At 35.5% G+C, this 17855-nt stretch overlaps 1 protein-coding gene across 1 annotated transcript in view; it reads left to right on the top strand.

Annotated features, from left to right (window-relative positions):
• Window positions 1–2226: 2226 nt before the first annotated feature.
• LOC133182779 (MAM and LDL-receptor class A domain-containing protein 2-like) overlaps window positions 2227–17855 on the top strand; it is a 67375-nt gene continuing 51746 nt past the window's right edge. Inside the window, 31 exon segments of the mRNA XM_061317628.1 lie at window positions 2227–2362; window positions 3530–3682; window positions 3883–4154; window positions 4296–4386; window positions 4686–4871; window positions 6786–7039; window positions 7363–7453; window positions 7554–7694; window positions 8048–8156; window positions 8359–8509; window positions 8718–8802; window positions 8933–9040; window positions 9690–9827; window positions 9995–10260; window positions 10402–10486; window positions 11369–11563; window positions 12201–12355; window positions 12488–12598; window positions 12785–12872; window positions 13083–13223; window positions 13551–13712; window positions 13990–14169; window positions 14442–14648; window positions 14812–15080; window positions 15261–15348; window positions 15478–15843; window positions 15990–16280; window positions 16497–16759; window positions 16896–16983; window positions 17173–17295; window positions 17512–17652. Coding sequence (XP_061173612.1) covers window positions 2314–2362; window positions 3530–3682; window positions 3883–4154; window positions 4296–4386; window positions 4686–4871; window positions 6786–7039; window positions 7363–7453; window positions 7554–7694; window positions 8048–8156; window positions 8359–8509; window positions 8718–8802; window positions 8933–9040; window positions 9690–9827; window positions 9995–10260; window positions 10402–10486; window positions 11369–11563; window positions 12201–12355; window positions 12488–12598; window positions 12785–12872; window positions 13083–13223; window positions 13551–13712; window positions 13990–14169; window positions 14442–14648; window positions 14812–15080; window positions 15261–15348; window positions 15478–15843; window positions 15990–16280; window positions 16497–16759; window positions 16896–16983; window positions 17173–17295; window positions 17512–17652 — 5047 coding nt within the window. The 5' untranslated portion in view covers window positions 2227–2313.

Below are 17855 nucleotides of genomic sequence, written 5' to 3'. Positions count from 1 at the left end.
TTGGTAGTGGCAATATAGAACAGAACAGAACATTTATTTTCTAATTTAGAACCCATTACAGAAAAGTATGAAATTATTACAATAATAAGGCATATATAAAGTACAAAATTTAAGGTGGAAAATTATGTAGTATTGATTTAATGGGTCATTTAACAGCATTTAATATGCATGATTTTGTTCAACGGAAATAAGTCTTAGTAGAGGGGTAGGACTAACTTCGTACGTTGATCACTAATTTCTTGTTTTTGTTTCTCAAGTTCCGCATAACTGTTTGGGGATGGATGGGGGTTCTATATCTATAAGCTAGGCTTTTGCATGGTGAAACATATACTAATAGATGTGACCTAAATTACAACTTATCCATGGCACATTTTTCAGAATTATAGTGTACAAATATTAATGTTATATAGTTCGACACCGGTGTACCATTCAGGTGTTGGTGTGAATGATTATTGATATGATAAAATAATAGATAACAACTGCAGTAGCGGACAACCTTGTCTTACCCGGTCAAAAAGTGTACACTTTACCTGCACATGGTCTATTAAAACAGTACCACGCTCATGATATATGCACACATGTACAGCATTTGCAAAATAAATGTATTTTCAGGAGAAACATCTCAATTAAGAAAAGATACTTTTTAAATTAGTGTACAATTAGACTTTGACTGTAAGTTAAATCACTCAACTGTAAATATCTTTGATAACAATTTGTTATGAAATGTAATGTTATCAGTATATAGACGGTATATACGGTACATGTATATCAGTATACGTACATGAAGTAAATTTCTTACAGCTAGTATACTGGTTACTATACTGCAGCTGAAATTTCTGGAAACCTTTAGAATGCAAGATCTTTGGTCGAGTGTATAAACTATATATCTATGAATGTATTAAAAAGATGAAAAAAGAAAACAAAACAGCATTCAAAGGTAGCCCCCCACCCCCTTCCCACCCCCGTGTCAAACTTCATGAATTACAGTTTTAAGATGTCAATCTTACGTAAAGAATTTATGAACACGCCAGTAAATCAGAACTCAAAACAGTTTAATTGTTGTTTATAAAATAAGCTAAACGATATACTGGGGACATTAATTTACGAAAACAGTGCCAATTATATTTAAAGCGGTTTGTGAGGGGATTCTGGACGACGAGTTATCAATTGGCCCTTTTTACAACAAACCACGACTAAGATAGAAATTTGACAACTCTATAATTTTTTGTTTAATAAAGATAGTTGTTTTTCTTCTAAAATATTGTTTACAATATAATCTTACGTAATAGAAATAAAGGAAAATTGACATACTACAGATCTAAGAAACTTGTTGAAGAATAGGAAAATATTTGTCTTAGTCATAATCATTTTTATATTGATCACTGAAATTACAATACATTTACATGCATCCGAGTGTCTGATAATATCGAGTTTCAAACCATAACTGATGTTGTGGACAAAAGCGAAAATAATTTCTTCCCCCGAGTTTTCGTATGGGGGAGGGTATGAAGGGTGAACTCGCAGGTCATGTGCATCACTTTAGATATGTTAAGGTCAAGGAAGGGACCACTTTTCCGCACGGGGTGGGGGTAGAATAAAAGTCATTCTCCATATGACTCTAATTTTAATTGATAACATTGAAATTTGAAAAGGGGAGGGGGATGGGTAATCGACCAGGAGGGTGGTTTAGAGGCTAGAATATCGAGATATTTTGATTTCCTGTTTAATTTCAGAAAAGTTTTGACTGTGAAGGCAATTATATAATAATACTTATCTTTTTTTCAATTTATCTATTAACTGAATTTCAAAAATTAAACAAGCACTTATCTTGCCCATTGTGAATTAACCCCCTCCCCTTTCCAGGGACAGTTGGGATGGGCAGGGACCTTTATACTAGTATATACGTATAGGTCCCTGGGATGGGAAGAATGATTAAAATAATCCCCAGATTGTGCAGATGATATCAGTACTTGGCAATCTGGATACAGATAAATGTTTTTATTTTCATATACAGTACGCAGTAAACTAAAGAAAAATATACGTGAAGATTATTAATGCGGGTGTGCGTTATACAAAAACACAGAGTGTATCCAGTGAAAATTGTTATCTGTGGCCCAGACTTTGTTCGTTCGTAGATGTACCCCTGCCTAGATAAGAGACGTCCAAGGGGAGTATATACTTATATCTCACCGGCTGCTACAGTCATATCTCTTTCTGCAGGTGAAACTGCTTCATCTTTTATTTGTTTGATTTTTTTCTTCAAAATTGTTGTCGTTTGAAGAATCCACAACATCACAGACTGGAGATATTTAGATGCAGAACTTCGTTATAATCTTCTGTCTCCTGGCGGCTGGATTACCAGGTAATGTCAATTTGAAATTAATTCTGATTTCATAAGAGTTTCATGATTAATATCTCAATTTTCAAACGTACCTCATTATTACACGCTGTCAATAAATACAAAGAAAAGAAAATAATTAAGAATAAATAAATAAATAAAAATGTCTAATGTCTGGGATTCAACCATAATCTATAATTTTATATAAATACAGTAACTTTCAGTTATGTTTTGGATTTTCTTAAGGAACACTCTGGATTCATGTGTAATTTAAAAATATATCAAGTTTAATATGGCCGAGTATAGTTAGATCTTAATGAATAAATTCACACTAAGTACATATCCTAAAAACAACCGCAAGGAAGTGGTATCGTGGATAAAATTTGGGAATAAAATTTCCTTCAAAAATTTACGTCATGTATTTAAGCAATTCATTATTTAAACCTGTTGGAACATCGTGTAAAAATTTCCATTGCCTTAGACATGTGTACATGTAGAGAGAAAAAAAAGTGTTCAATAACGTAACTAGCTGTGACGATGTTCACGAACGGGTGGGGACTGTTGGTTGTTGTTTCCATAAAATTCAGGCTAATCATGAAATTGCATAACGTTTTATTAACTAAATTCTGATGTCAAATATAAGTACAGCTTAAATTTTTTTTTCGGGATCGAGATTCACAAAATCTGGCGCGTCCAATCAAATGCCAACACAGACGATCTGATGTTTGTGCAGCCACTGCGCTGAAGGGGATGTACAAGCAAAGCTTAATTCTGCAATACTTTCCGATGGCATCCCCTAGAGTAAAAGCTGTTCCAAAGCCATGGATACAATAAAACTTGTGATCTAAGTCATAATTAATGTTACAAGAAAATGAGTCCAGTGCAGGATTCGACCCTGGGTCCCTTGGGCCCCAGAAACTGGATATATTTAGAGGATATGTGGCTCTGTTGAGGATCTGTATATTTGTGAAATAATCCCGTAAGGGAGAGAGCTAAACAGTAGAAGTGAAATGTTTTTAAGCAATATAAAGATGTACATTAGGTGCATGATTGGCATGAAGATAACATACACTAACATTTGTATCCACGATAGCTCTTTACTGTTGGACAATCAGCAGGGTATTTTATGATTTGTACGTGTTTATTTCTTAAAATAGCACTGAACCAAGCTTTTTTTCTTTAAACTTACAGCTGCACAGGGACAGAATTTCGCATGTAACTTTGATCAAAACAATTTCTGCCAATGGACCAATGTCAGAGGATCTGACCAAATGGACTGGACCTTACAAAAGGGGGCAACAGGAACAGGTGGAACTGGGCCCCCAGGTGACCACACATCAGGAAGTAAGTAAATGAGCTTTATTTTGCAGTTTTATTTTGAAGGTTACTGGTTTGGTTGAAAAATCTTGTGAATTGGTCAAATAACCAAAATTTTAAACTAAACCATGTGCTTTCTTTAAGATCATTGTTATGTTTTCAGCAGTTTGAAGATTTCTGCATCAGAGAATTAATTTCAATTAATAATTAAAACTGATTTCTTGTAGAAGGGTACTACATATACTTGGAGACAAGCTCAGGACGCCAAGGATCAAAGGCTCAACTACAGAGTCCCAACCTGAGCCTCAACAGGGGGCAGACTAAGTGCCTGAGCCTCTGGTATCACATGTATGGACCAAATGTTGGGTACTTGAATGTTTACTTGAAGCGGAATGGCAATCTGAGGAACCCAATCTGGAGAAGAAATGGCAATAGGGGGCCCCAGTGGCAGAATGCACGTATCAACATTAGAGGCAACAATAATGTTAGAAATGGCCAGGTTTGTGAACATTTGTGCTTTTCATGTCATTAATATTTGAAAATTATACCTTCCTTAATTGTAAAATTTAGGCATCTTTAAATGCTACACTATACATCTGTTACACAAGAATAAGGAAAACATATCTTTTTTTTCTTGCAGCTTGTTATTGAGGCAACAAAAGGAAATGGTGGAAAGGGTGACATTAGTGTTGATGATATTCAGGTCACTAATGGTCCCTGTGGACAACAAGGTCTGTGCATGAAGTAAAATTCATATATTTATATCCTATTCTGAGAATTTCAATGTACTAAGCTCTAACTTAGTGATGTAAAAATAAATTATATTATACAGGAAAAAAATTGGTATTATTTTGTTTACATCAATTTATGATTTTCTATAATTTGTGGCATTTCATACATGCAGAATAATTCTAAATGAATAAAACTGAATTAAAACCTCTATATTTGTTCTCATATACATGGGATATTCTTTTATAACATTGCAAAGAAAATGACATTATTAATTTTAAAACACTTTTTTGAACAAAAGGTCAAACAACGGCTACCCCAGGAGGAACCCCCAGTCCTTCTTCTGTCACTTGTAATTTTGAATCATCCAACCTATGTGAGTGGAAGAATGACAGAACTGACAACTTTGACTGGGTCTGGAAAAGTGGGTCAACTGCCACTGCCAACACTGGTCCTACCAATGACCACACCACTAACACCGCATCAGGTAAACAATGTCCACACCACTAACACTGCATCAGATAAAAAATGTCCACACCACTAACACTGCATCAGGTAATCAATGACCACACCACTAATGCCGCATCGGGTAAACAATGACCACACCACTAACGCCGCATCAGGTAAACAATGACTACACCACTAACACTGCATCAGGTAAAAAATGACCACACCACTAACACCGCATCAGGTAATCAATGACCACACCACTAACACTGCATCAGGTAATCAATGACTACACTACTAACACCGCATCAGGAAATCAATGACCACACCACTAACACCGCATCAGGTAATCAATGACCACACCACTAACACCACATCAGGTAATCAATGACTACACCACTAACACCGCATCAGGAAATCAATGATCACACCATTAACACTGCATCAGGTAAACAATGACGACACCACTAACAAGACATCAGGTAATCAATGACCACACCACTTACACCACATCAGGTAATCAATGACCACACCACTAACACCACATCAGGTAAACAATGACCACACCACTAACACCACATCAGGTAATCAATGACCACACCACGAACACCACATCAGGTAAACAATGTCCACACCACCAATACTGCATCAAGTAACCAATGACCACACCACTAACACTGCATCAGGTAAACAATGACCACACCACTAACAATGCATCAGGTAATAAGATTGTCTTCAAAGGGCACTGATTATGAATTAGATCTTGTTTTCATTAGATCTAGCGCTGTTTTCACTGCAGTTTTATAAATTTACAAATATCCCAGGATGAACACATCAAAGAAAGTGACTTTATCTATTGATGAAAAAATTAATGTACAGTAAATTTAAAATCTACATTATTTTTTTTGCTTGTTTTGGATGAAGGGACAAGGGGGATGGGGTCAAGGGGGGGGATCAGATGGAAATGATTATGAATAAAATCATAGTAGGTTAGTAGTATATAGAACAGTAATTTTTTGTTCATGATAAACAAAGAGTAAGAGCAATTTTCATCAGAACATTCTGAACTGCAAGACTCTGGTTTTATGAATAAGTTATATGAATGTCTTATCTCCTATCCCAGTTTTGCATCAAGTTGAACAAGAAAACATTGATGTAACCATCAATTGTCGCCCGGGAAATAAATAAAGTAAACAATGGAAATGAGTCTTGATCATCAAACCGCTTCGATATGTGTGAAAAAGGCATGCGTCTGAATGATGGAGACGATAGTCGAGAATATTTTGAAAACTTATAGTCGGATGAAAATCGAACAAAAACGATACCCTTTTAAATTTTATCAATTCCTCAAGTAAATGTTGGCTGCATAAAATATAATTTGAAACCAGACACATGCATCACCTATTTTCAAAAATGTCTTTCACCTTAAGAATGTAAAACACGAGCTGTGTAAAGTACGTTTTTATGCGATAAGTGAAATTCGATGTTCTAAAAAAAGGGACCTGTCGTTTTTTCGATAGTAAATGATAAGCAACTTTATATATTAAATATGAAAAACATATATATTTTAACAGATTCACTTTATGGAAGTAAATATATTGTGTATCTCGTAATTTATAAAGGGAAAGAACATTCTGATTAACAATCTTTTTAATGTTTAGAAAACCTTTAATTCTGAATAACTTCTCCCACCTCAATCCCCATATACCAACACTTAAACTTATATGTATAGAGCAGCCCGGTCCTCCGGGCTGCAATAAAGACCATTGTGTCTGTTACTTGGTAGTAAGTAATTATAACGTACAAAAGTGCTTGATTATCTAAAGATAAAAATACTGATTATAAATGTATGTTGTCAAAATCATCTCACCAGATAAGAACCTAAACAAGTAATAGATTAAAAGTTTGATACTTGTAAATGTTTATAATTTGTTTTTCATTGTTAATTTTTCAGGACACTACGTCTACATTGAGGCAAATGGACATCGACAAGGCACAAAAGCTCGTTTGATTGCACCATCATACAGTGGAAGGTACTCCACATGCTTCCAGTTCTATTACAACATGCATGGTCAGAACATTGGTACCCTGAGTGTGTATAAGAAAACCTCTGGAGGACTGGGGAGTCCTATTTGGAGTCTGACTGGTGATCAGGGGACAGGGTGGCAGTTTGGACAAGTCTCCATACCTAGAGGAACCGCATACAGTGTAGGCATTCATGAAAAATGACAAATAACAAAAAATGAGCTTTTAGTAGAAGATCAATATACAGTCAAGTCTTAGTAATTCAGATGCCAATAATCTGGATTTTTCACCTTCTGGACAAAATTTATGGGGAACAGCATTTACATTTGATTCTATCAATTATAAAAGGAACATTTCTGTAATCTGGATGCTTCATTTATTCAGACAATTCGCTCAGAAACAAGTCCAGTTTAACAAGGATTGACTGTACCTAAAGTAATAAATTTTTGCTATAAAAAAATTATGTTTAAGAGCCTATGGTAGAATTGTTATGTTACTATTTACAGGTTGTGTTTGAGGCGAGTAAAGGATCAGGAAATCAAGGAGACATAGCTGTTGATGACCCAAAGATGTTCACTGGATCTTGTCCCAAAAGAGGTGAGATATTATATATACAAGGAAAAGATGGAGAGAAGAGAGAGAAGATATATGTCATAAGCATAGCAACAAATACCAAATTATTTCATTTTTTTTGCAGGTGCTTGTAACTTTGAGAAGGATTTTTGCGGGTGGAGTAACAGTGTTACAGACCAGTTTGATTGGATAAGACACAAGGGGAGAACAAGTTCCACAGGAACAGGGCCTACGTACGACCACACCTTGGGGAGCCGAGGGACTGGTCAGTGTAAAAAAAAAACAGTGCCAGAAGCAACTTACTCTGCTTTTGTTTGGTTTCTTTCCTTCAGCATAAGTATCATTCTTAAATATTTATTCACAATATGGAGTAAAAGATTTCTCCTGTAGTTGACAGTGTAAAGAATATGTTGATCATTTTTGACATGTGATAGTTGATGAATGAGACATTGTCTAATTGCTGGGGTTGTGGGATGTTGAGTCACAAGGTCCTTACTGGATTGACTTGTCTTTATGGCAATTCATAGAAAGAAAATGTGTGAGATAGATAAGATTATTTTATACTGAATTTGTACATTGATCTGTTTGCATGTTGTATGTTTTTAATTCTCTGTTCAGGATATTACATTTACATTGAGGCCAGTACTCCAAGGGCTCCTGGAGATGCAGCACAGATTATCAGCGAAGTGTTCCCACCATCACAGCGGACGTACTGCATACAGTTCTGGTAAATTATCAGGTTTTCTTCTCATTTGCTTGTAAACTGTAATAGAAACTCAATCCTTAGAACTGTACATTTTTTTTTAAATCAGAGTTCTGGTTAATGTAAATATATTTTCTCTCTTGAAGTTTGTGCAGCACAAAAAGAGGCAACCTATAAGTCTGATGTACATGTATATGAAAATGCATTCTGTGATTTATTTTTTCAGGTACAACATGAATGGGAACGCCATTGGTACCCTTACAGTGTATGCAGTTGCTAATGGTGTCCAAACTCCATTATGGCAGTTATCTGGTCAGCAGTCTGGACAGTGGAACTTTGGGAGAGTCTCTGTCATGAGTCCCAAGTCTAATTTTAAGGTGACTTGACATGTTGTTAATCAATACATCCAAAAGGATTTACAAAAACCAGAAACAATACACAAGTACTAGTTTTGAAGAGTTAGTTAAATTTTACTCTATTTTAGAAGAATATAATTATGCTACATTTTTTCTTCATGTTTTACCATTGTGACCATACATATAATGCCTCATAGATATTTAAGTTGAATACACCTTTTCATTTCAGTTCATTATTGAAGGACTGCGTGGATCAGGAATACAGGGAGACATAGCTATAGATGATATAAGTGTCACTCAGTCCAGATGTGCAAGTATGTTCTTTCACCTTTCGGCTTCTTTTGATTTGTGAAATAAATAGTCCAAACTTGAAATAGGCAATTCTGTACATTTTGATGAAATTGAAAACTTAACAGGAGAAATAATGAATTTTTTTTAATGTAGGACAGCCGTCAACTGCTCGACCTGTCTCCCAAACTACCACAGCAACACCAATGACCACAACAATAAGGACAACTCCTGGTCGAACCACAGCTGCAGCCAATCCATCATGTGAGTGTCCCCATCCCCAAGACATATCTGGATATATCCATATGATGCCTACACTGTACAAAAAGTCAGCTGTTTGCTTGTATGACATCATTTAAACATACCTTTAAAAAGCCAGGAAGAGCTGATGCCATAGCCTTGGTGTCAGCACTAGGGTATCATGTTCAACCATTATGACATAATTCCCAAGTAACAGTAATTTCAGCTTGGCACAAACTTGCATGGATAATGGATGTAGGATTGCCAAAGTGTTATTCTTGTAACAGTTGCAACATACATGTATATCTAATGTTCTGAATAAAATTGTATATGATAGGATGGATATTGTAAACAAAGAAAGAATTTTCATAATACAAGCATGGAAAAGGGAGATACATACTTGAGCCCTTTGAGATTAATTATATCAGAAGGTCCATATAAATGATATTGTGTCTCACCTTCATATAAAGGTATGTTAAGATCTTCCCCCTCTCCCTTAACCAACAAGTCAAGTGACTGTCATAAAATTGATTGGGATGGATTGCTAGACGCTTGGCTCTGATGATGTTTTTTTTTTTATGCATCCATCTCTCTTAATAAAGAAACATTTGTCAAGGTGTGCTGCATTATTATGTATTAAAATCTTCGATTACACTGTGCTTTGTTTTTTTAGCTGTATCCTGTACATTTGAGGGAGGTTTCTGTGGATGGATGCAGGTGAGGTCACCAACAGATGATTTTGATTGGACCAGAATGAAAGGTGCAACAAGCTCTTCTTCAACAGGGCCAAGAGGAGATCATACATCAGGAAGTAAGAACTAAACTATGTAGCAAGCTGACTGACAAGAATAACATACATGTACATGTATATGATCATAAACAAATCTGTCAAACTTCCTGATCAACAATGGAAGATGTCTGAATGTGTTTATTTTTCATTATTGCTTGCTGTATTGATCATAAATCTCTTTACTCCAGAGGGATTCTACATTTACACTGAGGCTTCTAACAGACATGTGAATGAATCGGCTCAGCTGAAATCCCCTACAATAATGCCTTCCTCCAGTGGAAACACTCGCTGCTTGTCCTTCTGGTATAGTATGTATGGGTCCAACATTGGATCCTTAAATCTTTACACACAGACTCAGTCAATACTAGGAACTCCTATCTGGACACGCAAAGGAAATAAGGGTAACCGATGGAGACGAGCTCGTGTAACAGTTAATGTGGCAGTACAGTATAATGTAAGTCAATGTGTGAAAAATTAGAGAATTTATTTTCTTGCTTTATGTGTAAGATAATATAAAGTTTGACCAATTTTGTGTGTAGATGTCATCAAGCTTGGATGTAAGTAATATGCATGTTAAAATATTGGCTTCTTGTAGTTTGTATTTGAAGGAAGATTGGGAAATGGAATTAGAGGGGATGTAGCTCTTGATGACATATCTCTTACAAATGGTGCATGTTCAGGTAAACTAAGTTGAATTTTCTTCTACTTATTGTAAATCATATTGCAGATCTGACATACCTCTACTGGTTGAACACTGGTATTTGTAAGGTGTCCATCGTCTCTATGCTTCTGTTTGTCTAGCTGTTGTCTGTACTCTGTAAAAAAATTTTTTTTTCAAAGTGCTACTTCTGTAGTTTTCATCTGATTTCAAAAAAGAAAAAAACTGTTAAAAAGCAGGTTATGTCAAGGTACATGATTTGTATGTCTCTTTTTTTTTTTAAAATTTTGTTGAACAGTGTTGGCATAGTTACCAAAAATTAGAAATTTTAATGAATTCTTTCAAAAATGCTACTACTCCAAAAGTTCAAGACCATTTCAATTTTAAAAAGTAAAAAGAATGAAGTTGACTTAACACCAAGTGCATACATGGTTACAAATAATAAAATAATGAATGGCATTCTTTCAAAATGCTACTCCTCCGACAGTTTTGGTCTGATTTCAATAATACTTGTTACACAATCAACTATACCTATGTCCATAATTCTTTTTATCAATTTTAGCTATTGATGAATGGTGTCACCATGGCTACTTCATATAAGAAAGATAATCTGTAAAAATCTTTCAAAATTGTGCTTCTTTAGTTTTGGTTTTGGTTTCAATAAAAAATGATACAAATGTAGGAAACATCAAGGTACACAATTTTTAAAGGTAGACTAAAAATAGCTTTTCTCTTGCAAATTATAAGTACATACAAGTAGAGCTACAGTCTTATTGGGACTTCTGAATTGAAGCAATCAAAACTTTAAAGAAATGGATCACCATTGTACAATTCTCTTAAGTCAATAACATAAACATAAACATTCTACTATGAATTTGCGAAATATTTGTTCTATATGAAACAGGACAAACCCAGGCCCCAGGAGTGTCCACCACACCCCCCACTACAGGGGCTGTAAGAACCTGCGGATTTGAATCCAGTAGTATTTGTGGATACACCCAGGACAGAACTGACAAATTTGACTGGAACTGGAAATCAGGAAGTACATCAACCACGGGGACTGGACCAGCAAATGACCACACCTATGGTACCTCAAGAGGTAAGGGAGATTATTGGTGTCAAGTGCCTTGTTTTACAGAAGTTGTGATAGAGATCAAAGTCTACTTTTGTGATTTAAATTTTTGGAAATTGATTTTGAATATATGTGAAGAATTCAAGGTTCATTGATCCTCTGATAAGAGAGAGATAACTCTCATTGGGATTTTTGATGTACTAAGTATTATCCCTTTAAAAAAATGTTTATTTATTTCAAATTTTGCAAGGCAGTGTATGCTAAAAATGTTTATAATTATAAATTAGATTGCCTTAGGAAAATCATTGTCATTAAAGCAAAATTTCATTTGAGTGTACAGAGGGATGATGAACCTTAAAGTGATTTTTATACAAGCATTTTTTTTTTTTTTGCAAAGTTAGTATTCATGGATTTAGAACACCTTAGATTTTGGGGTTGTGGGCTTAAGTTCTTTTGGAAAAAGGGTTAATAGCTTTTTCTGCTCTAAAAGATTGTTTAAAAAATCCAGTGTTTCTAAAAAAAATTTAAAAAGATGATATATTTTATATAAAGATATGATGATATATAAAATGAAAAAAAAGTGAAACAGTTTGTACTATTCTTCTTTTTGTAAATTTACAACGGTAAAAGAATATAAAAGAAATATTCATCCTTCTTAATTCAGGTCACTATGTATACATCGAGACTTCATCCCCTCGTCGTCCAAATGACATCGCCCGCCTCCTGTCTCCCCGCTATACAGACCGAACAGATATGTGTGTTCAATTCTACTACCATATGCTTGGTAATGGAGTTGGAACACTCAATGTCTATGCAAAGGTATGAAGAAGTTGTATTAAAGGAAGATCATTAAAATTAAAATAACACTGTTAAAGACAAGTTTAAAGATTTGGATTTTCTTTTTTAGAAAAATTATTTCTATTGTTAGTGAAGTTTTTTTCTAATCGACAGGTCGGATCAAATTTGGGTAGTCCACTATTTACCCTTCAGGGAAATCAAGGAAATAGCTGGACCAAGGGACAGATGAGTGTACCTCAGGGCACCGCTTCCCAGGGATACAAGGTGTCTTACTGATTTCACAGCAGAGATGCATCCTTTATTTAGATTATTTCTTTAAAAAAAAAATGGCTTTAATTTGTTGTGAAATCCAGGAATGTTAAAGGCATTGCAAAAAGGAATTGCTTTCTCATTGATAAATATTTTGATAAAAGGCAAGGAGGTAATACTGGAAATCTTTCTTTTTTTCAGGTTGTGTTTGAAGGCATAAGGGGAACTAACTACAGAGGAGATATAGCCATTGATGATGTGTCATTTACAAAAGGAACTTGTACTACAGGTATCTGTGAATGTAGATTTAAAGCCCAGAGTCCTTTTTGTTCACAAAATACTCAGGTATCAAAATAAAAGAAGAAATGGGAGTTTTAACTACTTTGAACCAAATAGCCCTTTTTTAAAAATAATTTTTCTTAAAGGCATCTAGTAAAGAGTACTAACAGAATTGATTAATTTTATGAAAGAAAGGTTATTTACCACTGCTTATTAACAGGAACCTGTGATTTTGAAACTGATCTATGCAGCTGGAATAACCCAGCAAGTGGCGATGATTTTGATTGGATCAGAAATCAGGGAGGTACCAGAACCTCAAGTACAGGACCTGTGGCTGACCACACCCTGGGAACTCGACAAGGTCAGGGTTGTGCATGACTTCAAGTAGCAATTTAATGGAAATAATTTCATTACAAAATATATACAGTAAATATCTCATTATTGGTGTTTCTTTTGGGAAAAAAAAGTCATTGCTATTTTTATGAGCATGATTTCATGATCATGCACTGTAAACATTCCTGCAGCAAATATTTTTCATTATGTAAAAATGAGACAAGAACAGTAAGTTTTGGGAATCATTTTCCCCCCTAAAGAACATGACTTTTTCATAGATTTTTTTTTTTTACAATTATAAATGTATAAACACTATTTGACATATTAAATGCTTTATTTTATTTTTTTGATGCAGGACATTATGTCTACATTGAGACTTCTGCACCTCGTCAGCCAGGAGACACTGCCTGGTTAGTCAGTAACACCATGCCTCCTACAACAGCTGGTTGTATCAACTTCTGGTATAATATGAAGGGACAGACTATAGACACGCTCACTGTGTACTTGAAAATACCAGGTAAAGAGATCTTCTGTTCACAATCAACAATTAATGAAAATAATGTATCCCAGATACTCAGATAGAAAAAAATCCTTAACATACATTATTATTTTTTTTTTTATTTATATGATTTAAAATGGGTACAGTTTTTTTTTTTCTAAAATGAATCATGACAGTGCCTGTTTTTAAAAATTTGATGGAATGTAAACAACCTCTTTATGGATATATACATGTACATATTTGATATGTACTTCTATATTGTTTTGCTAATATCTTTTAATATATCATATTGAAGGTGGTGGAAATCAAACACTGTGGGTTCTGCAGGGTAACCAGGGTAATCAGTGGTTGAATGGACAGGCCCCTATCTCATCCAAACAGAACTATAAGATTGTATTTGAGGGACGTAGAGGACGGAGTTACACCGGGGACATAGCACTGGATGACATCACCTTCTCCAATCAAAACTGTGGCTGTAAGGATAAATTATTTTCTGTTAATCTTCTGTATCCTTCTTTGATCACAGATCTGATAGTAAAGTGATTGTATCACATTAAGTGCTAAACCTAGGATATATTTTATTGTGCAGTTACAATTCCCCCCCCCCCCCAAAAAAAAAAAAAAAAACATGGACATTTTTTAATGTAAAACTTTATCAACATGCTTTGCAAATTATTTAAGGTGCCTAAAAGTTTAAGCCACATAGAATTTATCAAAAATTGATTTAACAAATATACTTGTTTATAGTACAACCTACTAAAGCCAGCCCACCCCAAGTGACAGGAACTACACCAATGACCACGACTGTTGCCCCTAACAATGGACCATTTAACTGTCAATTCACCACTGGCTTGTGTGGATGGACCCAGAGCACCACAGATGACTTCAACTGGACACGGAACAGAGGACCCACAGTCAGCTCTGGCACTGGACCTCCGAGTGACCACACCGGTGGTCAGTATACCATCTACTCAGATTAGTCTATTAAAAATTGTAATATATGACTTTCTATGTTATGTACCCGGAAGTTTAAGTTGCAATAAATCATCTTTCAAATGATATATGGAAATTTGATTTTAATAATTGATAAACTTATGAATTTTTTTGTCTTCTTTAGGGGGTTACTACATTTATACTGAGGCTAGTTCCCCAGCCAAGCCAGGACACAAGGCACAGCTTATCAGTCCCAATGTCCAACCTCCAAGTCAGGGCCAAATGTGTCTCAAATTCTGGTACTACATGTATGGACGAAATGTGGACAATCTGAATGTATATGTACAGGCTGGTCTGGTAATGCCCTCTCAACCAATCTGGAAAAGAAGAGGAACACAGGGCAGAAGATGGAATTTAGCCTCCGTGGACATCAGTGCCAAGAGTGTCTTTAACGTAAGAATACTCAGTCATGATGCCTGCTAGAGCTAAACAAAACAGAGATATGATCATAGAAAGAGTAGATGGATATCACTATTATTTAGATTAATCTATCTCTATCAATTCTCTTTAGTGTTGCAATTAAATAATTTAGAAGTATTATATAAACTTCCTGAAATACCTGTTTTATGACAGGTAATCCTAGAGGGTACAAGAGGAGCTGGGTATTTAGGTGATATTGCTGTTGATGATATTTCAATAGCTAATGGAACATGTTCACAAGGTATGGTAACGCTGATTTAAATGCTTCTTTTATACACGTACATCACTACACTTAACTAACTGTCTGATGTGGAAATAAATGAACTGCTTTAAATCAGGACTGGTTTTGAAGTAGGCATATTCTTCACAGGAACAACTCCCTCCCCCACAACAGGACTCAGCAGCTGTACTTTTGAGGACAATAAATTCTGTGGCTTTGTACAGGACACAACAGATAGATTTAACTGGCGGTGGGGTAGTGGCCGATCCTCGTCCACCAATACTGGACCCCTCAGTGACCACACCTATAAAACGGCAGCTGGACATTACATGTTCACACAAGGATCCTCCCAACCCCGAGGTCGCAAAGCTCGACTGATCAGCCCTATCTACCTGGCTAATGCTCAGCCAGTGTGTGTGAAGTTTTGGTACAACATGTATGGGACAGGTGTAGGAACACTCAATGTCTACAAAAAGGCCAGCGGTGTGTTAGGAAGACCTCTCTGGAAATTGTCAGGTATTTTTGCCCTTCATTTTTCTGTGTGAAATATTGATAATTTAATTTATAACATGACTAAAGTTAGTGTTGTGGCTCAGAGGCATCTTATTTTGAAGGTACAAAAAAGTTTAGTAGAATTTATATAGATATCTTTTTCACATCAGGCTCACAAAGTAGGGATTGGAGGGAAGCTTCAGTAACCATTCCCTCTGGGTCAGCATACAGAGTGGTATTTGAGGTAGTGAATGGAAACAGAAGGGGAGACATTGCAATAGATGATTACTCAGTGACACCAGGATCCTGTGGAGTTAAAGGAAACTGTAATTTTGACAATGGATTTTGCACTTACACCAATGATCATGCCTTTGATACTTTTGACTGGACTCTGGGTCATGGGTCCACCGCCAGCAGAAATACTGGGCCCACGAATGACCACACTCAGGGAAATTCTAATGGTAAGATAACTGTCTATGGAAGAATTTAATCTCTTTTAAATACACTGTACACTATACATGTCTTTTTTTAAAAATTGCAGGTCCTTCAAAATATTGTGAATGTGAAATTTCTAGAATTTTGGGATTCAAAATTTTTTGACAGTTCTTATTTAGAGAATTAATTTTTGATAATTTAGGGAAGTGGAAGTGTATTTTAGCATACAATTTCATCTCTAGGTCAATATCTGTACATTGAGGCTTCTAGTCCCCGACACCCAGGAGACAGAGCCACTCTCAACAGTGAGATGCTGAGCTATACGGGCCACCAGTGTATGACATTCTGGTATCATATGCATGGCGCTAACATTGGAATTTTAAGAATCTGGATCCTCCCCAATGGAACAGTGAATCCCATCCCACTTTGGGAGCTACAGGGTGAACAAGGAACTCAGTGGAAACAGGGACAGATTGCATTGCCCAAACAAACTGGAACATTCATGGTAAGAAAATGATGAGAACAATTTTAATCTTTTAAAGTAATTTTATTAAAAACTTGTAGCCCTTATAAAGATCTGTTTTTTTTCTTCTTCACTTTTAATAAAATGTTCTTCACTCCAAATAATGTTCACGTTCCAGATGCTGATTATGGGAACTGTTGGTAATGGGGTTTTTGGAGACATTGCAATAGATGACATTTCCTTTTCTTCAAATGTTGGATGTTCACGTAAGAGATATTCAGTAAATTCTTGAGCAACATTAAATGTAAATTGCCCTTGAATTGTTTTTATAAATGCTGCATGTATTATCCACCTATTGTATGCTGATGGTAATACACATAATAAATGAAAACTGCCTGTGGTGTTATTCTTGATTTATTTTTTATATGCCGGTTTTTGATTTTTTTGACATATAGGTATGCCAAGCAATGCTGTCCCCACTGTGACTCAGAAACCCACCACAGTCAGCACCACACCTACTACCAGCACCACTCTGTCAACCACCACCACCACTGCAGCCACCACTGCCAGACCTACAGGTATAATGTATTTCTTAATAATGGAGAAAAATAGAAATAAAACAATTTTCAGGTCACTCAAGTTATCATAGTGGATATAGGAAAAAAGATATTTTTAAAGCCTCACTTATACTTCTCATCCAAAATTAGGGGTTACTGGCCATAGGAAACAATTTGAAATTCCTAGAGTTTTTGTGGTTAATGTTTTATAAGCCTTATTTTTGGTATCCTCCGTAGGAGGAAGCAGCTTTGCCTGTGATTTTACCTACGACTCCTGTGGGTGGACTCAAGACAAATCGGACAATTTTGATTGGACAAGGAAGATGGGGACAACATCTTCAGTTAATACTGGACCAAATGGAGACCACACAACAGGAAGTAAGAATTGTTTAAATCTCATTCCTCAAATATTTCTTGTCAACAAGAAACCAGAAATTCCCAGAATGATGAAATGTACATGTATTTGTACTCAATCTCAAGGAAGGCTTTTCGTCCAAAAGATGTCAAAAGTAAGTTTGGTAAGAAATGTTTCTGATTTCTCTTGTCATTATGTTGAAACATAATAAGAATGATAAAATGAT

The sequence above is a fragment of the Saccostrea echinata genome, unplaced genomic scaffold (genome assembly GCF_033153115.1).
Source record: "Saccostrea echinata isolate AGI-Se365-2 ecotype Australia unplaced genomic scaffold, CSIRO_AGI_Sech_v1 ptg000001l, whole genome shotgun sequence".
In the NCBI taxonomy this organism is placed as follows: Eukaryota; Metazoa; Mollusca; class Bivalvia; order Ostreida; family Ostreidae; genus Saccostrea; species Saccostrea echinata.
The sequence above is the reverse complement of the archived record's forward strand: the minus strand, read 5'-3'. Positions and strand labels throughout refer to the sequence as shown.